The sequence below is a fragment of the Diabrotica undecimpunctata genome, chromosome 7 (assembly GCF_040954645.1).
Source record: "Diabrotica undecimpunctata isolate CICGRU chromosome 7, icDiaUnde3, whole genome shotgun sequence".
NCBI classification, from domain to species: Eukaryota; Metazoa; Arthropoda; class Insecta; order Coleoptera; family Chrysomelidae; genus Diabrotica; species Diabrotica undecimpunctata.
The window spans coordinates 10,243,924-10,267,367 of record NC_092809.1 but is presented as its reverse complement, the minus strand read 5'-3'; the positions used below and the strand labels follow the sequence as shown (position 1 = coordinate 10,267,367).

General features: G+C 34.5%; 1 protein-coding gene across 1 annotated transcript in view; it reads left to right on the top strand.

The window, feature by feature from the left end:
* LOC140444962 (uncharacterized) overlaps window positions 1–23,444 on the top strand; it is an 84,083-nt gene that overhangs the window by 10,253 nt on the left and 50,386 nt on the right. The window contains exon 2 of the mRNA XM_072536693.1: window positions 7,526–7,707. Coding sequence (XP_072392794.1) covers window positions 7,526–7,707 — 182 coding nt within the window. The remainder of the gene's footprint in view (window positions 1–7,525; window positions 7,708–23,444) is intronic.

Here is a 23,444-nt window from a genome sequence, read left to right as displayed (position 1 = left end):
ATGCTTTGCGTTAGTTTTCTCTCCCACACTAGGAGAACGGGCCTGTCTCGCTTCGCTCAGTCAGTCTATTTATATCATATGTATATCTCGTATCTCGTATTACAGACATATAACACAAGATAGACTGATCGTTGCAACACCAGCCCGTTCCCTTAGTACAACAGAGAAAACTGACGCAAAGCAATCCCTGCATAACTTTATAATGGCCCGGGAATATCGACCACGTGACATTCTCATTGGTCATTAAGATCACAAGAGACAACCAAACATGCGAACTACGAAGAAGAATATACCTAGCATGGGCAGCCTATGCCTTGACCACCTCAGGACTATTTCGAGCTGCGGTTAATAAAGTTAGAATTGCCATGCTAGTGGCCAACATCCGTAATGGATAGGCACCACAAGAAGAAGAAGAGGGCAGCCTATAGAAAACTCGAAGATATCTTTAAAAGCGATATACCAATTCCTTTAACACGTCAAACATTTGACCAATGTGTATTGCCTGTGATGACCTATGGTGCCGAGGAAAATGGAAAGGGCAGTGCTGAGTATATCACTTCGTGACCGAGTTAGAAATGAAGACTTAAGACGAAGAGCAGGAGTTAACCGATGTAATTTCCCGAATTGCCACACTGAAATGGAACTGAACCGGACATGTTGCCCGAATCAGTGATGAAAGGTGGATGAAGAGATTACTTGAGTGGAGGCCGAAGTTAGACAAAAGAAGTAGAGGAAGACTCCCTAATCGTTGGACTGACGATCTCAAGAAAATGTCAAGAAATTTGATGAAAAGTGCTCAATATAGAGCATAATGAACAAAAATTAGGGAGGTCTATGTCCAGCAGTGGACACAAAGGGCTGGGGGCGATAAAATGGCAAAATGGCAATGGCGATGGGCAAAAGAAAATAATAGAAGTGTGTAAGAAGTAAAACTCAGGACAAAACCAAAAGGGCACAAATAAAGTGGTAAAAACAGAAAAATAATGAAATAGTAAAATAAATAGTTATATTTGACCTGCGCTATAACCGCAATTATTTCTTACGAAATTCATATTGTATGTAAAACCAAAACACGATTGTTTATATAACATAATTTCACACATACCATATACCCTTTTATTAACTGCGATATCATCTTGTTCTCACAAGAGATGCAGCTACTTACATGATTCCTTCTAATGAATCGAGGAAGCCATAAAATTATAAACAATTAACACGTTAGACTCGGTTTTTAGCGTCTGCGTTGGAACAAATGTTCGCATAATGAAACTATTGTTCGATTGTGTCTCTTCAAAACGAATGAGTGTAAATGTATTTGTTAAGCGGGAGTCATAAATTTTATTTTATTGAAGGGTAATATACGTGATGTACGTAAGAACGTTAAGTTAAAGATTTCTCTTACCATTGATTTCTTTCAGAATGTTAAAATTTCCTGGACTATCAAAAAAACGAATAAATATATATTGAATCAAATGATTTACAGTAACTATAGTGATAATACCATAAAGAACAAATTTTTGAAATAGCAAATACGAATTTTTTTAACTATAGCTTTGTGTATGTCTTTACCTCGTTGTTTTTTAATAATAATTATATTCTTACCGTGGACCACTCTTCTCTAGTTTGTAGCATTTGAAATTTATTGGAATCCGCTCGTATATGTGTTAATTGAAATCCCCTTATATATACATTATAATAACTAAGAATTTTTTCAATGTTTCTTAGTTCGCATCCTTCAATTTAAAACCCTTATAATCTTTCGTTCTTTTTAGGTCGCCGCCGTCGATAATAAATCATTTTATTGTTTATTTATGTCACAGGCGCAAATTCTTCGATATTTCTTTGTTCAAACCGCCCGATATTGCGTTTTCAAATTAATCTACGTCTTAATTTTCGTTGTGTTTTGTTTATTTTAGCGTTTTGCTTATTCTAGTTTATGCCATCAATTTTTTAAGATAATTTCGTCACTCTCAGTGGAGCCGCTGTCAGAGGCAGTGGTTTCGGTGTTGGTCCGAATTTTCATCTAGTTCGTAATGGTTTTTCCTTATTGTTTTTTTTTTATCGGAATTAGTGAAGTTTTTTAGTATGTAGCAGTTCAATGTGTAGTTACAGAGGTTAAGTTTGAAGAGTCGATCAAAGGGGACAGTTCGTTGTTATGAGATGATATAATTTGTTTAAAATAAGTGGAATATTACTCTTATGTAATATGTCGAATTTAGAAGAGTAATCACTCGTTTCGATGTTCTGAAAGATTTGTGTTAACATCTGAAAAGTAAATAAGATGGTTCCAGTTTTCAAGATTTGCATAAATGCCCCCTTCAACATCGTTTTGTTCCTGGAGCAGTTTTGTATTTGAAAGTGCCAATTTACAACCTCAGGAACTTACAGTGTTTTTGTGAAATCCAGATAACTTTTTTTTGTGACCAATTTAAAGTAAAGACAGACTTTTTTTTTAATAATTGCTTTCATTAAAATTTAAAAGGATTTGTAATATTTAAAGTAGTAAATTTTATGGTTTGACTTTTAGCTGTCATTTTATTTGTTCAGTTTTGTTTTAAATTTAATGTTAACATATGAAAGCTAGCTTTATTATTTTTGATATTGATTTGTTTTGTATTCTTTAAAAGAAAGGTTAACTTACATGTAAATCTTGTAAGTTTTTGTAGTATCTTTAACTCCTGGAAATTGTAAACAGATGACACATGTAAGTCTTTTTTGTATTTTTGTATTTTGCGACTATTGTGGTAATATTTTGTATTTTTTTTAGCATTCTTGTGTTCTCTATGTCTTGTAACTGTTTGTGGTGACACAAAAATTAATGTTAAATTTTGTTTCTTAACATTTGTTTATTTTTTTATAACTAACCCTTTTTGAGTTTTATGTGAAAAAGATATGTTTTCTATGTTTAATAATTATATCTCCAGTTACAACTAGCTGGTTGTAATAGGTATAATTAGGCACCTCAAGTGGCGCCCTACATTAAATTTCTTGAGGTGTTTCCGGTTTATTTTCATTCTGTTTGTCCCAAGAGATTTATGACCCTTTATTTCATTTTTCTGGTAGTTACCCCAATCCGACACCCTGTCTTTTACTAAACCACGACCCCAGCTCTCCAACTAACCCCTGAGTGCCCGTTCGCACAAGTAGCGTTTATTTTGCTTGCCTTTTCTTTGCCCCCAGTAATTTCAATCCCCAATCTTCTACCCCTAATAGTAATACCCTATGGTAGGCAAAATATATCGTTACAAGTTTCAGATTCGAATTTTTAGATTTATTTAAAGCTCTTTAACCAAAACTTTCGACGTCTTCGTGGTCAGTTTTCAGTGTGCTATTTTTTAAACCCTTTTTATTCGATTATTCGAATATAGGCCTTTCTCATTTCCTTACACGCTTATCTGTGAAATGCCAGACATTTCCATGTTACTTCTGCACTTTTAATGTGATCTCTTAGTTACGTCAGTTGTCCAATTTCTTATTTCTCTGTTTTATCTACCATCCTCGAGACGTTCGTTAGGTCCAGCCCACTTCCATATTAATGAGATAGTTAGTTTAATGTTACCAAAGTGCAATGCTTCCATGGCTATTTGAGTTTTCCTCAATTTTTCCAAATTTGCTGTGGTGAATCTCGATGTCTGAGTCTGATATAAATTACAAGAATTAAATTATTTTTATTTTTTATTACATAAGACAGTTTTCCAAAAGTCACCAAATCTTATTCCTAATCTTCTACTTATTTCCGTTGTCTGGTTCCGATTCCGCTACATCTACATATTCATTTCCATGTCCCACGAGGATTCCCTGCACTATTATTACCGGTTTGTCATCTTTATTGGACATAAGTTTCGTTTTGTCGAGGTTCATTCGCAGTCCTTTTTGTTGAGATTGTATATGTAATTCTTCCATGATCCTCTCCAATTCATTTCACTCGGACGGTATTATAACTACATCATTGGCGTGCCTAAGATTATTCAGAGACTTTCCATTAACAGAAATTTCTCATCTTTTCCATTTCAATGACTTCAAAATAACTTTTAGTGCTACTGTAAATAGTTTTGGAGATAATGTATTACCCTGTCTTACACCACGATTTATTTCAGTTGCATTAGTTTTTATTACGTTATATTATGTATCTTAAGTTTATCCGGCTATTGACTAATGCTTCTTCGATGGACCATATTTCCACACTATCAAAGCATTTTTATCCATAATCTCTAATTACAGAAAAAGATTATTCTCGTTTATCTTTTCCATTAAAATTTTTAGGGTAGGCAGGTGCTCACATGTGCTATGCCCCTTTCAAATCCAGCCTGCTCTACTGGTTGGTATTCATCTAATTTCCCCATTTGCTAAAATTGCTAGCTTGCCTCATTCATACATATCCTGTAGACATCGCGATATTCTCAAACAAGCCTAAAAATTCTCCTATCAAAACTGGCAACTTTCTTCTTACTTTGGTCACAACTATAAGTCACAATGGGCCTTATTATAGTTTTATCCGATTCTATTTTAGAATAGCGATTTAGGATTTTAAGCGCACTAAGAGCGCTTTTGATACAATTAATCGAACGAAAATAATAGAAGAGCTAGAGCATTTTGGATTCCCAAAAAAATTTAGACATATGGTAACAGTATCACGTCAGTAACACGTCAGCAAAGATAAGTTTTAACGGAACAACTTCTGAGGAGATCAAAGTAAACAAAGGCGTGAAACAAGATGACTCCATCTCCCCGACACTGTTTAATCTGATATTACAAGCAATAATAAGGAGGAGAAATTTCGAAAACAAAAACATTATTAAAAAAAAAACAAAAAGTATAACTAATGCAGAAAACAGGTTGAAACTGACATGGCGAAACAAATACATATCATTTCCAAGAATATATTTATGTAAGAAACGCTACGAGAATAGAAATAAGTAATTTAGTTACATTATTTAAAACTAAGAAGAGCATGCAATATAGAAGACATTAATGGATGGGTGACAAAACGGAAACACGAGAGAAACGAACACATTAGTAGAATGGCAGAGGATAGGATAGTACGAATAGCACGAGATAATGCACCAAATGGACGAAGATGTATTGGCAGACCAAGAAAAAGATGGTGCCATAATTTAAACAATTTAGGAGGCTAATATTGAACAAGAGGCTTTAAGGCTTTAAGCTTGAAGGCTTTAATGCCTACATATAAGAAGGATGAAGACGAAAAAGAAGATTTAAAACTAAAAAATATGTTAGAAATTAAGACGAAATATTCAATGAATTATACATTAACCATCATCATCATGCAACCTCTTCTGTCCACTGCTGGATATAGGTCTCTCCCATTTTTCGCCACTTTTCGTGGTTCTGTCCTGCTGCCATTTCTTTGATATTTTTGTTTAATGTCGTCCATCCAGTGTGTTGGTGGTCATCCTCTGCTGCGTTTGTCTTCTCTTGGGCACCAGTCAATTAGTTTTCTGGTTCATCTTGAGTCTTTTATTCTCGCTATGTGACTTGTCCAATTCCATTTCAGCTTGGTTATACGTTCGACGATATCAGTGATACCTGTTCTTTTCCTTAAGTCTTGGTACCTTATTTTGTCTTTTTTTTTTGTCACGCCGAGAATCAATCTTTCCATGCGGCTTTGTGCAACTTGCATTTTTAGTGCTGTTGTTTTTGTGAGAGTGAGAGTTTCTGCTCCGTATGTCATAATAGGAAGAACGCATTGATCAAATGGCTTCCGTTTCATAGCTTTTGGGATGTTGCTCTTAAAATTGTCTCTTAGTCAACCATACGCTGCCCAAGTAAGTGTTATTTGTCGTTGAAATTTACAGGTCTGATTATTCTTGCTTATTCTGATTTCATGACCGTGATCTATGTACTTTTCCGTCAATTCTACCAGTTGATTTTTTCTAGTCTTGTCGTAATTATTCGGGTAAAGATTTTATAGATGTGGTTCAATAAGGTGCGCCTTTCTTGTGTAATAAAATTGCTACTGCATTGTTTCATGTTTCCGGTATGCAACAGTCTGTTAGACAAAGGGTAAACAAAGTTGTTTTTGGTTGAAAACGGCACGTTCGCCCAACTTTATAGCTTCATTACGACTCCATCTTCTCCTGGTGCTTTGTAGTTTTTCATCTTTTTAATTGCGTCTTGGATTTCGCTTAGTGTGATGAGCTCTGGCATGAGCTCTAAACCCTGGTTGATGATTTTGCGTTGTGTGGTGGCTTTCAAGTTTGTTTGGTCCTTTCTTTGACTTATGTATAGTAGTTCTTGATGGAAGTCTTCAACTATGTGTAGTAGTTCTTCTCTATTTGATATGGGGACTCCTTCTTTGTTTTTTAGTTTGTGTATTTCAAATTTTCCATTGTTTAGCCGTCTTCTTAGGACTTTCAGATTTTTATTCTCTTCTATAGTTCGGTGGACCTTTTCATTCTTAAACTTTTTTTTAAATCTTTCCTTATAGCTTTTGATACTTCTTTATCTATTTTTCGTAGGTTTTCTTCGTCAATGCTTTCTTTTAATGGAGAGTTCTACAAAACTAAAACAGGAAAGGGATATATATATATATATATATATATATATATATATATATATATATATATATATATATATATATATATATATAATAAAAGGGGCTAAAGCATCAACTGATCATAATGTGGAATAAATATAGAAATTAAAAAAATTCTAAATATTATTATTAAGGTATTTTCTTGTGTCATTTTAATATTATTTGTTATGTTTAATGAAAAATTTTTGTTGCAAGTAATAAAACCACAATTTTACCACTATTTTCAAAGTTGAAGTCAAAATAAACGTATTTTAAACTGAAATTGTGGTCCATTCCGATTAAAGATAATACAAGAACGTATTCTTGATAGATACTTGTTGCTTTCGTGTCCCATAGTAACACTAAAAATAGCAATATGAATTAAAACGAAGAATATTAAGCAATAACCATGAAGAGTAATCAAATTAGCTACTTTAAAAAGAAATAGGTCAAGAGTAACACAATAAAATCAGTTTAATTTATATCTACGTATCTAATTTTAATTATTGTTAACAATGCTGCATTCTATGTTCTGGTTTTATGAATATATAATTAAATCAAAAGATTTAATCTAGATATATTAAAGTAAAGATTAGATTTATCATTGGCAAAGGTGTACTTTACATTTGTACGCAGTTTTTAACTACACTGAGATGCAAAATTAACGGGACACCTTAAAAATTGGTCACTTTTGATGTCTCGAATTTCCTAAATATATTGCTGCTAAACAGGTAAATTTTCATTGTATACCGGGTGTACCAATGAAACTGTGTTTTTTTTTTAAACTTCTCATCACCCTGTGGAATATTTTAGCATTTATATAACACTCAAATTAAAACCCAACTACAGCCCCCTGTTTTCTCAACATTCTGTTTTTTGATTCATTCGTTTATGTTGTTCTCCAACAAGTGTAGCTAATTTATGTTGTTATCCAATTATACCGGTTAATCTGATGCATTGTATCTATATATAACAATACCGTATTTTCAGGGATATGCACCAACTGGGCCCTAGCAGTATTTTTAAACCATAGGCCATTTCCAACATACAGCTTAGAGAACATGCCAGACACATCGTTTTCGTGTAGAGACAAAATTCTGGGAGGATACTATGCAGACGCTGATGCTCAATGTCAGATGTTCCACATTTGCGTCAAAGTCGCAGGAATAGGGGTAAGTCTGGTTATGATTTTCGCGGACATTTTTTCTACAAAATCCATAATGCATTATTATTCATTTTTTACATTTTATATTACATATTACCATAACAGAATTACCTAATTGTCGAAATAAATTTTAATTTTAAATTTTTCGCAATGGTCTACAGCAAAATTATAATAAAAGAGCATATGTAGTCTGTTCACAGTAAAAGTGCATTATTATATGCATTTGTAACCACCTCGAACTTTTTTTTCGATGTTTTTAAATTTCTTTTGCGCTTCTTTCTCGACAATGTTTAAAAAGATAGCTTATTAAGTTTCGTCATCTTTTTTGTCCATCCCCGTAGCTTTTAAGTATATTTCTAAACTTTCCAGGAACGTCGTTAAATTATTGTGGATATAAATCCGTAAACTAATTTTTCGAAACCAAATTCAGATTTATGCTTTAATCTGTGCCTTCTAAAATTGTAAGGCAAAACAGAAGTTGATAAAGATGTTATTAAAGACATGGCGAATCTAAAATTGAATTCCACAACATATCTCCTCAACTAAGTTCTGAGGATCCCTTTTAGGGTGAAATACGTATATGCGGATATACAGACGCACTATGCGTGAAATCAAATATAACTGTCTTTTTCCTTTTATTGTGGATATCTTGGTTAAATATGGATACAGAAATCTCTCCCCAATGATTGGAATAATGGAATACTTTGCACCATATACAAAAAAAGGAGATATACGCTTCTAAATGCAGCGTATAAAATATTTTCCACAGTACTATGTCACGGGATGGCACCATATGCAGAACGGATAAATACCAGGCTGGTTTCAGAAGTGGTAAATCGACAATTCATCAGATTGTAACCCTGAAACAAATTAAAAAAAACACTGGAATATGGCATTGATACTCATCACATGATTATAGACTATAAAGCAGCCTACGACTCTGTGAATAGAAGAGAAATGTTTAAAGTAATGAAAGAGCTAGGAATGCCAAATCAGTTGGTAAATTTAACAAAAGTAACTCTTGAAAAAGTTGAATGTAGAGTACGAATTCAGGGGGACTTGTCTGAACCTTTTAAAACAAATAACGGGCTGCGCCAGAGAGACTCTTTTCTGTATACTGTTCAATCTGGCTCTGGAAAAAGTAATACGTATGTCACAAATCGCAACCACTGGTTCAATATGTAATAAATCAGTGGAAATTCTTCCCTATGCTGATGATATCTATATTGTTGGGAGAACGGAAAACGCTGTACGAGAGGCGTGTGTAGCAATAGAAGAATCAGCTATAAAAATGGGTTTAATTATAAACACCAACAACAACCAACGACCAGTTGTTATAGAAAATGACGTCATCGAAGCAGTGAATGAATTTGTATACCTTGGAGCGCTATCAGAGTGGAGCCACATCCTGCCCACTGGGTGTACGTTCATCATGTAACCAAACCCCCGCCATCCGAAAACCGGCTTTGTCCTGCTGGTCTGTTCCTCTCCGTTAGTATCTGGAAAGTAACAAACCAGCAGCTTATGACCCTTTATAATCCGATTTTTGACCAGAAAGCAATCGATCGAGAATCCACCACCCCCCTCTGCGATTACTAGAGTTGTCACGCCAAACGAGAGGCTCGCAAAAATTGCAGCTTAATGTAAAGTTAAAAAATAGTTAACGTAGAATCCTCGATAGAAAGAAGCCGGTACTTGCACTAGAATTGCCATAAGTCACTTATGCTAAGGCCTCATAAAATGACTATGAATATGGATACTACCCTGAATAGCCTTCGCAATAAAGTTACGGACGTCGAACCTTGATAGGTTAAAAATTCTCAGGACACGAGAATTCGACTTACACCATATTTCGCGAGCTTTAACGATTAGAGGTGCCATGCGAATAATTTTCCTAGGATATCGGGTTTGCATGATCTGAAGAAATCGAGGCTCAGTATATAGCGCCGTTTTATTGGCGGCGGCTGGGAGGGGTTCAGGACCCTCCCAGCTAACGGCAACGTCTATGACAATTACCCTCTCATCCTGTTACGCGACAAGGTCAGGTATCTTAAGAGTCCCATCGGCGCATTTAATTCTAGACTCCGTCTCTCATATCCACCCTTTCTTTTTAACTGCTTTGCGAAGATACGTAAAAAGCTGATCGTGTCTCTTGATTCGGTGCCAGTGGGCTGCGGGGCACTTTTGAAGAACGTGACTAAGGCTCTCGTTACGTTAGCATCCCTTTCGGCACCTACGTTCATGTGGTGGATTTAAAGGGTTGCCTCTAGTTGGAAGTAGATTTTCTCGTAGTTGTATTGCCTTGATAAAATCTCTCCCCGACCAGTAGGTTGGTAGATTGCTTATTCAGGCAGAGCTCTTAAAGTGTGAAGACCCCTGACGAAGTCTGTTTTCTCCCTTAACACTGAAAATAATATTACCGCACAGATAAACTGCATAATTCGCATGGCCAACATATGCTATTTTGGGCTAAATCCCCTCCCTAAATTCACAATTATATCGAGAAATTAAAAAAAAAACTCTAGAAAAAAATAATACGCCCAGTCCTAATATATGGTTCAGAGACCTGAACAAAAAGTAATGAAAACATCTTAGGATGATTCGAAAAAAAAGTAATACGACGAATTTATGTAGCGGTGAGTGACAATGGTGTGGGGAAGATGATAGATCTTCGAACTTTATAGAATATACCAGAAACCAGATATCGTAAAATATATTAAGATAGGACATGTAATGAGGTGGATAGGGCATGTAATGCGGATGGAACAAAATGATTCAGTTAGAAAAACGCACCTTGATAGATCCATTGAACAGAGAAAAAGAGGAAGACCCAGAACAGGGTTCCTTAACGATTCCATCGATAACATCGATGAAGACATGAGAAATTCTTGAGGAGGCTAGGACCCACGCAGAGTTGTAAAGCCATCATGATGATGATGATCCTAATTGAATACTAGGATATTTAACCAGGATATCCACAAATACAGCAGCGTGCTGTAAATATAGTCTCTATCTTGTACAAACTTATTTACACTTTACTTTTAGAAGTGTAATCTTGCCAGTTTTTTATTTTACTGGTTAAGGTTCTTCCAACCAACCTGACACCATGTTATAAAACAGTATAGATAAATTTTAGTATTTTCTTTTAATCATATATCAAATGTGTTACATTTTACAAGTTGCCAGTTACATGTCAAGTGGCGTTTTCAAAGGTTACTTCACATGCTTATTTGTGACAGTTATACCTAAGAAATCTAAGAGCAAATATTGCAAAGGATATAGAACTATTAATTTAATAAGCCACTAATTGTTTCTGAAAATCGTTTACTCTAAAATATAAACCAGAAAACATCTACAAATCTGATTTTGGCATCAATCGTGGTTTCGGTACAACGGAGGTGTTATTTGCCATTCTGTTTCTATAGAGATATGTAAATATGTAAAGGTTGATGTATATACCTGCTTTATTAACTATGAGAAAGCATTGGACACTGTTAAACAAGAAAAATCAGAAGAGAGTACATTGACACAAATATTTGGACTCTTAGGGGAATGAAAAATGAGACTATTTTAGGAGATCAAAAGTAGCATAAAGCAAGCCAGAACATCATTTAAAAAGATGCAACAAGTATTAAACAACAAAGAGCTAACAGTTCGGCTAACAGTGCGGTTATTACGTTGTTACATTTTAAGCATTCTGCTATATGGAACGGTAGCATGGATTCTCACTCAAACAATGTGTAAAATAATTGAGGTTTTTGATATGTCGACGAACCACTGAAGGTTGGGGATTCCGTGAATGGACAGAGTGACAAATAACAGTTTTACAGCGTTTAAACAAAGAAAGAGGTTTAAATACTACAAAAAAAAATTAGAGTACTTTGCCCATGTGATGAGAAATCCTAAATATAAATTTCTACATGTAATTATTCATAGACATATAAAAGGGAAACGTGGTCCTGGGCAACGAATAACATTATGGCTCAAAACCCTTCACTAGAACACTATTTAGGTCCTCTGCAGACAAAGTAAAGATCATGCGACTAGTTGGCAATGTTTTTGGAGGACAAGGTACTTAAAGAAGAAGAACTCTATTTAATTAAGAAGTTTGTCCAAGTATTTAAATTTTAACGCCAAGTATTTAAATATTTAAAATACGTATTTTCCTTTATTATTTTTATCCCAATATTCCCGTTACGCAATATTATTCGTAATTGTATTTTTGTCTAATTATTTTTACCACAAAAGTCATCATTTGATCTCGTACAAAATCGTCTTCGGTAATTAGGTTATTCATCAAATATCCAATCAAAAATATTTAAAAGTAATTGAAGTTCTCAAATGCATAATAAATCTACAAAAAAATCATCAATAATTTGTTATCAAATAATCCTGCCATCGTTTAGCATAATAATTTAAATAAAAAATAACTTTATAATAATGTAAAGTATTTTAAACATAAAATTTGCTCAATTATGTATTGTGTGTATTAAACATATGTTGTGTCCTTGTAACCTACTAGTATATTTCCCGGTAAATCTTCTTCTTATATAACTTACGTCTTATTTCATAATATTTACAAGAAAATTACTTCATTGGATGGTTTTTTAAATAATTATACAGCATCCTTATGCAAAGTTTACAAAGATCTCGATCTGTGACCTACCGGTAGCGACATATGGACAACTGTTGTCTGAATTAACATACATATGACATAATTTTATGAAAATTAAATGTGTGGTTATCTAGGGCATGTAATAAACAATATGCGATTATTCGTTTTACAGATAAAAATTGAAATTACAGAAATGTGCTACTTTTATTTTACTGGAATCTGGATGAAAAATCAGTTCTCATCACATCAGACCTAAAAAAATACAAACAAATTGTAATTAGTAACAAATTTGGCACCAAATAACAAAATTTAAAATAAAAATAAAATGAATAATGCAGGGCCTCATTAGAGCGGTCTCATTAACCCTCCGTTCATCGGGTGTGGTCTGGGAGTCTACGACAAAATAAAAATTTTGGATAATTCTCTCATTTTATTTTTTTAAATTTCTACCTTTTCAGTACCTTCCTAAAAACTAAATACCTTTCATTCATTTTTTTCATACAAAACTGTTTTTGAAATTTTTAAATAGCTGCTGCACGGCTATTTGTCCTGACAGACCCCACCCGATCAAATGTGTAACAATATTTGCACTGCTTCTTAGTTGTATTTTTCTTGCAATTTTGTTTCACTTGGCAACCCTGTGCATTTTTGTGAACTGGATTATTCGGTTGTTTTGAGAAAATACGTCAGTTCACCGATAAAAACACTGACGTATCATATATACCGAAGGAAGTAAAAAATGTGATTGCTGTTTCCGCTGTGCACAGAGATGATCGGATTGATGAAGATACTGGTGATCAGAAAAAACCAGAAATAATTGCTGTTTATAATTCCACAAAGAGTGGAGTAGATGTTGTAGATAGAATGATCACATCATATGTTTCCAGAAATACGAAACGTTGGCCAATGATAGTAGTTTATAATCTCCTTAATCTCGCAGCAATTAATGCATTTGTAATTTACAAAGGCAGCAACCCAGATGGAGAATTTTCCAAAACGCGAAGATTATTCCAAAAAAACCTAGGTATGGAATTGGTACAGGAGAGTATACGACGGAGAGCAGTTGACACGCATTTGACAAAAGCTGTGCGTGCTTCGGCTTTGAGACACTCAGGCATTGAGGTCGACGTTGTACTAGAGCCCCAGCCAGGTAAAACAGGAAATTGTAAATAATGCAAAAGACGCAAAACTCGCTTTTTTGCAAAATTTGCAAATCCTGGCTATGTATGGACACCATAATGGCATGCTGCAAAGATTGCTTAGAAAATTTGACCACTGTAGTTTGTGTCCACAATTTGATTATTTAGTTTATATATGTTTTTGTAGTACTTTGTTTGTTTCTAATTAAAGTTTTAAATGTTTTTTTTTCATTACTTAGTCGCTGTTTACAAATTTGAAAAAATATGCGTTGAAATTGTAAACATTTTTAAAATTTAACTAATACAACTTAAAAAAATTTTGGAATTGTTTCTGTAATAATCATTATATAGTAAATGATTTGTTTAAAACACGTTGATGCGAAATTAGCAATAAAATGTATGCTGTTGCTCGGGAGGCGGTATTTCATTTTGGTCCTCGCAGACCACTCCCGACCGAAAGTGTTTCAGAATGGTCACCCGATGAACGGAGGGTTAAGTGGTAATTAGCCACTTAATGAGTCCACTCTGATATTGGGCAATACTAATTGGTTCTGATATATAACGTATGTCGTGTCATCTGCGAATTATACGGATTTGAAGATATTAACTTAGGCAAATCGTTGACATAAATAATAAACAAAAGAGGTCCTAAGACCGTACCTTGTGGGACTCCATGTTTTACGGATAGAAAAACGGAAAGATGACCTTTAGACGCTACCGCTTGGTGTCTGCCACATAGATAGGAAGTTATAAGCTTAAGAGGGATACTTCTGATTCCATGGTACTTAAATTTGTCAAAAGCCTTTGACAAGTCGCAAGGAGAAATTGTTATGCGATTGCTGCGTTCAAGCCCCTCAATCACCTCGCTGACAACATTAAATAGCGCGTTATTAGTAGAAGGAGCACTTTTGAATCCATACTGTGAGTTGCTAAAGTAATTACTGGACTCAAAATAGGAATCAAATTGTTGTTTGATAACCTTTTTAATCACTTTCCCAAAGGTAGAAACAATGCTTATGGGTCTGTAATTGTCAGTTTTTGAGGAATCACCTTTTTTCTAGATACGTAGTACTTTTGAGTATTCAGTACTTTCGGAAATACTCCAGTTGATATAATTAAATTACACAACGGGATGAAAAAAGGACTTGCTCGGAGAAGGATCAATTCCATGATTAAAGAGGACATCAAAATTAATAGTGGAAAGAGATGTAATTATATTCTTTGCAATTGTAAAAAATTGGTTTATTTCATCTGGAGGTAGATCAGGTTGTACGAACTGGATCTTGTATTGTTTCTTTCGAGATTTACTATTTTCCAGCAGTCTCTAGGTTTATTATTGGAATTAGTAATAAAATCACACTAAGCTGACTTTTTTGCGTTTTGTAATTGCCGATGATATTCAAATTTTTGTTGTTTATATACTTTCAACAAATCGGGATCCTTAGTGGCATTTGCAAGTGTTTAAGAGAAAAATTAGATCTCTAAGACCTTAATTCATTATTAAACCATTGCTCCGGTTTTATTTCAGCAGTTTGTCGTACTTTTTTTAGTAGAAAATGCTTTAACAGTAAGTTGTTATAAGTTTCCGTAAAAAAGACTAAAAAAATCAGGATCATGCTAGCCTTTTATATAGATAGATTTTTTTATATATTGAAAAACATTCAAACTTCAAAAATTTTTATTTATTTAATTTAGAAATTTACAGAGTATGGTATACAATTAGATAATATCTTTAATACAAAATAAAATAAACCTTCTTCTTCTTCTTGATGTGCCCATCCGTTACGAATGTTGGCGATCATCATGGCAATCTTTATCTTATCTGCAGCAGCGCGGAAAAGCTGCACAGATGTCGTATTGAACCAGATTCTGAGTTTCTTTAATCAAGATGTTCTTCTTCTTCCTGGAACTTGTTTTCCAAATATTTTTCCTTGCAGGATGGCTTGAAGGATAGGCTATCTGGCTAGGCAACACCATAAAAAAGGACAGAGAAGACGTAGCATCGCAGCATTCTTACTTTTGTATCAAGAGAGAGGTTGTGACTCTTGAAGAAGGCCCCCATCCGGTTGAAGGTGGATCTAGCTTTTCCGACGCGTTCTCTAATCTTCTGGTTGTTGGTCCATTGGTTGATTGGTTGACGTAGAGTTGACCTTCTGTTATCATTTTCTTGCTTATTATCATAAGCTTTATCTTCTTAACGCTCATATTAAATAAACCAACTTGATCAAATTTTACTCCAAAAAAAGTAAATGTGATTTTTCAAAAATTTGTGATTAAACTCTGAATTAAATTTTACAAGGTTGATCATTATTTTGTGTTAGGGGTAGGTGGTTTAAATTGAAACTAAATTCATTAAGTGAATTTAAAACCTTCCTTTTAAATTAATATAATCGATATTTTAAGTAAACTTTCAGTCTAAACATTTGAACTAAATTGTTGTTTTATTACTAATTCTTAGTTTTATTTAGAAACATGTCTTCTTATTAATAGAAAAGAAACTATAATAAAATATGTGTTAACATTATGTGGTTCTCAACGGTTTAATAACTTATACAAAGAGCAAAATATGTTTCTTTTTATGATAATTCACCTCCAAGAAACCACTTTTTGCAAACTTTCATCTTAGTGGTTAATTTAGATCCATCTTAATTTCGTTATTAGCTCCCATTATTATTTTTAATGTTTCATGGTCTAGAGACTAAAGAGATAACAATAAAATAAAATTTCGAGGATAGGTTTATTGCTTTAAATTGCGGTTAAGATCTTTATCAGTCGAAGAAATTCGGGTAGAAATTGCTATTTCCTGTATATTGTGCTTTGAAGATAAAAATTATCATTACACCTATCACAATAGCAACAAAAAAAGATTGATTATTGGGCAACGTTATTATAGGTATCAGTAAGTATACATTAAACTAAGGGATTTAAATAAAAACATTTCAAAAGCTGAAAAAACTTAACACTAAAGACATAACTAATACCCTTAACAACAGAAGCCTAAAAGTTTTAATACGAAAGTTGGAGAAAGGAACGAGGAATATTTATAAGTTAAACAATAAACAAGCACATGTCATTATATGAACAACAAAAAATCATGAAAATGACTTGTATGAATGTATATAATTATATAGTCGAGAAGATCACCTTCCAAATGTAGAAAACACAGTAGGGGAGAGGGGGGCAAGTTGTTACATAATTGATTCTATTATTTATTTGGGCAATAGTAGATCTTTTATATGAAAACTAAAATCGGATTAAGGTAGTTGATACATTTACAGAAATTATGTTAATTTTAATTTATTTAAAAAATCATATTTAACATTTTGTTATTATCAATTTAACTCAACTTGTAAATTGTAACAACATACCCCACTATGAGGCAAATTGTTACAGTCCATGGGGTAAGATGTTACAATAGAAAAAAAAAATTCTAAAAACTTCCCACAACATTATTTAGCGGTCACAGAAAGAACCCTTGCTTAGCTACAAAAAATATTATAAACATAACACAAAATGAAATAAAATAAAAAATGAAAATCTGAACAAACCTGTTTACAAGAATGTTAAACTAGTCACTATCGGACGAGCAGTGAATACAAATATAAAAATCATCGTCTTTTCCACAAGCAATATGTGCCCACTTTTGACACACAATGCACCGAATCCATTCTTCGTTTTTGGACTTCGAAAATGGAGCTAAACATACCAGACACGTCGATTCCTCATCCTCTTCCGAGCTTTCAGAATCTGATTTTTTGAAGGTGTTTTTGGTAATGACGGTCCGTTTCTTACATTTTTTAACAGTAGTTTTTACCTTGTTTCTTGATTCACCTGATATGTTTCTTTTGGTTGCCCCCACATTTTTTTTTCTTTGTCTTGCCTTTTCTTCCTCCTCCAAAGCTGATTTAATGGGAGTATCAGTCAAAACAGCGGAAGTTCTTTTCTTCCGACCCCCTTTGGATTTCCTTGGCATTGCTTTTGGATAAGGCTTCAACTCCTGGGGCGTTATATGAGTAGGTGAATCGACAGGTTCATTTATCGCCAAGTTAAAATCTGTGCTTGCAGAAGGTTGCTGTTGGGAAGGAGTTCTATGTGTTTCGGTGCCAATAGGTGCCATATCTATGACTACTGTTGCGTTTATATTTTCTGTTATTGGCCTATTTGTTACCTCTGCAGGCAAGAATTCATCATCTTGAAAAATTTCTCTGTTGTATGGCCAAATTCCTGTCACACTAAATCCTTTTTGTATATTGAGAGGTGTAACAGCAAGAGGAAATGAATCTTTAAGAACGATAGGTATATTGTAAATGTTCATTACTTTACCGGGATTAGATCTTAACCATGCATCTGCAGCACTATTAAAATATCTTTTAAGTGGGCCAAATACCGTCCTATCAAGCGGCTGCAACTTGTGTGATGTATGTGGCGGGAAACTTAAAAGAACCACTCCATTTTCTTTGCAAAAATTCAACACCGGAATAGACAAATGAGACTCGTGATTATCTAATACCATCAAAACGGGTTTCTCTTTGCTACATCGTACAAACTGGACGAAATGTTTCATAAACAACAAAAAGTTATCACATGTCATCCATCCAGAGGAATGAGACGCACCTACACAACCAGGAGGTCCATTGGCTACCATAACATCTTTGAATTTCTTTCTCGGAAATATTAAAAATGGAGGTACAAAATTTCCAGTTGCGTTGACAGCTAATGCCAAGGTAACAAGTTGACCTCTTTCTCCAGATGTGGAGAAGATTTGTAGGCCTTTGGACAGTTGTAAGTCCAGTTTCGTCCATATTGTACACTTCTTGGAGCTCAAATTTATATTTATCATAAACTTCGCCGAGATTGTTAAAAAACTGTGACACATTATGACGATTAAACGCGGTAGCTCGACCCATACTAGTAGCTTCAGGTGTCCGGACTGATAAAGTTCGATGCCTCTTCAAAAATCCATATAGCCAGTCTCTGGAAGCTATTTCATTAACCTTCCAATTTTCCGGAACAGATATTTGGTTGGCTGTTGCATATTGAAATGCAAATTTTCGCAAATCAGAAGTTGTAAGACCGTAATAAATTTTAGCAGAATGCTCAGTATATTCGGCAAGTTCCTCTTCTTCAGCATTGTTAAATATTTTTCTGGCCGTAGCGTAGCCGACTAAGTTCTTGTTACTGTTTTCAGCACCTAAGTTTGATTTTCTTTTCATATAGCGGTGCAATGTCATAAAATTAACTTCATAGCGAGTAGCAGCATCCCTAATTGACAAGTGTTCTTGTAAAACCGATTGCGCCGCCCTTTCAAATTGTTCGGTTGGAATAATACCCCTTGTGGTTTTCTTGGTATACGTTCGCACCATGTTAAGCTATCTGAAAACAACCAAAACAATTTCATGATAGAAAAATTTAATAAAACCTAATCTGTGTTTCTAACATGCTTTGCGAAAATAAATGTAGGTAGGTATGCTATTCATTACAAACAAATTACTGTCTACAAAATATGTCTGATCATAATATTGGATTTTTAGTGAAATCATAAATTATGGTAACCATATTGTAACCATTGTAGGTATTTCGATATATTCTTATATTAACGTGTTCGGGGCAAGTTGTTACAGTAACAATCTGGCCCCAGATTATTGTAACAACTGGCCCCACGTGTACGAAATGAGGTTAAGTCAACGTTTTTTGGTAAATATTGAGAATCAATTACTAACAATAGCATGCCAATAACGAGAAATATATACGCTTCAAAACTATATAATACACATATTTATACTACTTACCAATTTCTCACAAATAAAAACAAAAGCCACCTGACAACGGTACAGTTTTAGACCCGAAACCACATTCTAAGCAATAACACTATGATGGATGTCTGACTTGAGTATCAATATCCGTTCACAGATGACGGGTCGGTTGACCCAACTTTCCATAAAATATCGGCAACTCATGATACTTGCTGCGTTTTAAAATAATTGTGTAACAACTTGCCCGTGTAACAACTTGCCCCCCTCTCCCCTAATACAGAGTAAAAATCAGAGGAACTTCGGGATATAACCCAAGAAGAAGTTGAATTAGCCTTAAAAGGTATAAAGAACAACAAAACAATTAAATAAGAGAGCATTGTAGGACAAATGATAAAACCTGGAAACAAATGCATCATAAAATCGTTAAAAACTCTTTATAATACATTAAACGGGAGTCTTAATAGCAATTGGAAACTACAGATCTATCAGCTTGTTATCTCATATGAGGAGTCAGGGGGAAAACAATATTATAGTCCACATTTGGTCGAAATTGGGATGACGAAGTTTTCTAGTGATGAATACATATTACTTTCGGATGGTACGGAGTAAAAGGGCAAAACAATATTATAGTCCACATTTGGTCAAAATTGAGATAACTAAGTTTTCTAGTGATGAATACATATTACTTTCGGATGGTACGGAGTAAAAGGGCAAAACATTTACAGTCCTTTTTTACAAATGTTAAATGAAACGGTGTACTGGGAAGAACCATCATAGTCCGCGCGCTGCGAGGGAATAACTGACAGGGTCCGAAGGCGCCCCCTTCTTGTCTCAACAGGTGGGGTCGGCTGCAGCATTTCTGTGGTTCTCTTTCTTAGTTTAGCGTCTTCGTTGGTGTGTTCTAGTTTGCAGGTTGATTCTATTTGAACAATAGTAAAGTAGTGAGTATATTGATTAAAATGAAAAGTAGTGGTAGCTGTAGGACTGCTGCTAAAAAAAGAAGAAAAACAGACCGTACTCATTACGTTATGAAACAACTTTTGAGAGCCACCACTCATAACGTAGGGGCAGATTGCAAGTGTCACCGGTTTCGTTGTTTTAGGAACGTCAATGAAGCCGAATTTTGACTCAATTCAATAAACTTGCTAATTACGACGATTAGAAACGATATTTAGGTGATCTGATAACCGTTCTCCCAGTTATGCCTCGACGAATTCGAGTGGGTAAAGGGACACCTAATCTTGCTTCTTATTTCTACCGTGTTAGGAGTGGCCCTGATGGAGGCTTTCGTGATGTGCAAGTATGTTTCAAAGCATTCTTGCACGAACTGAACGAATTTGAAGAAAAAATTCGAGAATCACTGGCCTCAACTGGCACCATTAGACGCTAGAAAAAAAAAACACGGAAAAATGCTCCACAAAATTTCTGAAGATAACATCTTCAAAGTGACAGAATTTATTGGTTTCTTAAAAGAAAGAAAATCGCATTACTCCCGGCAAAAAAAGTAAGAAAACTTATCTCCCTGACGAACTCAACACAACTTGTAGCTACTGTGATACTATAAAAGTGGAAATATCTGCCGTTTTTCAGAAATTTTATGTCAGTAGTGATGAATATAGAACCAGAATTTTGGAGAAATTACAAGAAAAAAACAACGAGAAACAACTTCATCTTGCGAGACGTAAAAAGTTTTCTTTTGTGAAAAGAAAATATCAAAAATTGTCTTCAAAAGCAATCGATACCGAAGCCTCAACCATAGACTTCCAAAAAAATTTGCTAACCCCTAATGTGACCTCAAACGATGTCTACTATAAACGGCAACTTAATTTTATAAGCTGTAATGTACATGTATTGGCCAATTCTACCTCTATTTTCTATACTTATGATGAATCGGTAGCAAAAAAGTAGGCTGACGATGTGTGTTCGATGATTCTTCACTTTGTGTATAACGTACTGTCATCTCAGGTTCAAAATTTGATAATATTTTGCGACTCTTGTGGAAGGCAAAATAAAAATTACACCGTTTTTCGGTTCCTTCATTATCTAGTTCAGACAGAAGGAAGGTTTGAGTTTTTGAAAGTAATTTTTCCCATTTGAGGAGATTCCTATTTAGAGTACGTCCGAGACATAAGTTTAATTAATGTCAAAGCTTATACGGAAACTCCGGATGATTGGAGAGAAGTCATCCACAATAGCAGAGTAACACCGAAACAGTTCCAAGTGGTAGACTATGGGAGAGATATCAAATTTTTAAATTGGACTAATCCTTTCTCTAACAAGTATCCCAAGAAATGGCCAAAACCTACGAGACCTATTAGAGTGTTGGAAATCAGGAAAAATAGCCCTTAATTTATCTTTCACAAGAATATCTATTCTGGGTTATTTGCAATCTCGTTGTTTGAATGCAAAGTTAAACGAAACCCGAAAAAAAATTTAAAGAAAGCTCATAATATCACAACTCCGGATTTTACTAGCCACAATCATCCCGAAGCTTTGTACAACGGCCCACTTCCGGTCAAAGCTGCTAAGTTACAAGATCTCCTCCACTTGACCAAATACTTGAATAACGTAAACTCTAGAAAGTTCTAAACTGATTTACAAGGTACTGAATATAAGGGAAGTTCACAGGAAGAAACATTTTGTGACGCAGAAGCTTAAAGGTACTGGGGAAGAACGTTCATGGTCCATGCCGACCATCGAGCAAAAAGACAAAAGAGGGAATGTAAAGGTAGTGGGGGCAAAAATATTGTTAGACAGGAAGTGCCATCTTGAGAGGCCAAATTAAACAAGGAAAGAGAGTCTTTCCTTGTTTAAGAAATCAAATTTAATTGGGTTATGTTATTATTTGTCCTAACTGTCACATGAAATCTTATTTATATTGAAGTTTTTTAACAATTGTTTCACATTTTAGACTGTTATCGTTAATATTTAATTAAAATTTTCTCGTCTAAGACACATTCTGAAAACTATTTTATAGCTACTGTTAATAAGTGTCGGAAAATTTAAATTTGGCGCATTCGCATTTCCGGATATGTCCGCCATCAGAGGCCACTTTTTTGGTCGCCTTTTCATAACGATTAGATTCCTTCTTTTGTCTTTTTGCTCGATGATGCCGACACACTCAACTTTTTGTATGATGTTTCGCAAATAAAATATTTTTTTTGTCTTATCTTGATTTTTTCTCTGTAAACATGTCAACGTTCCACTGAAAAAATTTACCGATTTGTGCGGTTAAGTTAAAACAGTTTGTTTTAATTTGAAATATTAAATTTCGATGTCCATGAAAACTGTTTTTGTGGATTGTTTTCCTCCCTGAATCCCCATTTATATTAGCTCTTTATGAGAATAATAATTACTTACATACTGATAAATCTAGAAAGCTAGATTTTCACTAACCCCTAGGGCAAGCTGGATGTAGGAGTGGCTTTGGAATTATTGACCACCTACAAGTAATGAAGTCCTTATTAAAGATATTAATATTTGTAGACTTTGAAAGAGCATTTCACACATTCCAGCAAAGCTCTCTGTTCAGAACGGTTACAGAGTTGCAGTATTGATCATAGTTATACAACTCTTCTTCGGAGTATATATATATATATATATATATATATATATATATATATATATATATATATATATGTGTATAAAATTGCGTAATAGCTGCAGTCATAATGTACTATGGCGACACGCTTTCTCTTGGAGAAGGATACTAGGCAACGAGACACCATCGCTCCTAATCTATTCATCGCTTATTTAATGGGGAGTTTCTAAAGAACTTGAAGGTTGCAGATGACATATTCCGTGTTCAGACCGGGTTGATCATGCATGTCAACTTCTTAAAGAGCTTCAGAGCTATTAAGCATGAGTTGGTCTTAAAATGGTTTCTGGCAGTGGTGACGACACGACACGCACCAGCCGAAGCGCTCGGTCACTCAAACACACTCACACACTACGTAATGCCGGATTTGAACGCTTTGTAGGTTACCTGATCTCGACCATATAACTAGAGGTAAAAATGATAAAATGGTAAGACTTTTTATGCAAATAATGATCAAAGGTGGGAGAAACGTTGGTCGAAGGAGGATTTCCTACCTGATAAACTTTCGAGAATGTAACGTTCCAGTCAGTAGACCTATACAAAAAGCCTCAAATAAAGTACAGATAACTATAATAATAACCAATCTCCGATAGGCGAAGGAACCACAAGAAGAAGAAATATTAGTTCTAGATCAGAAAT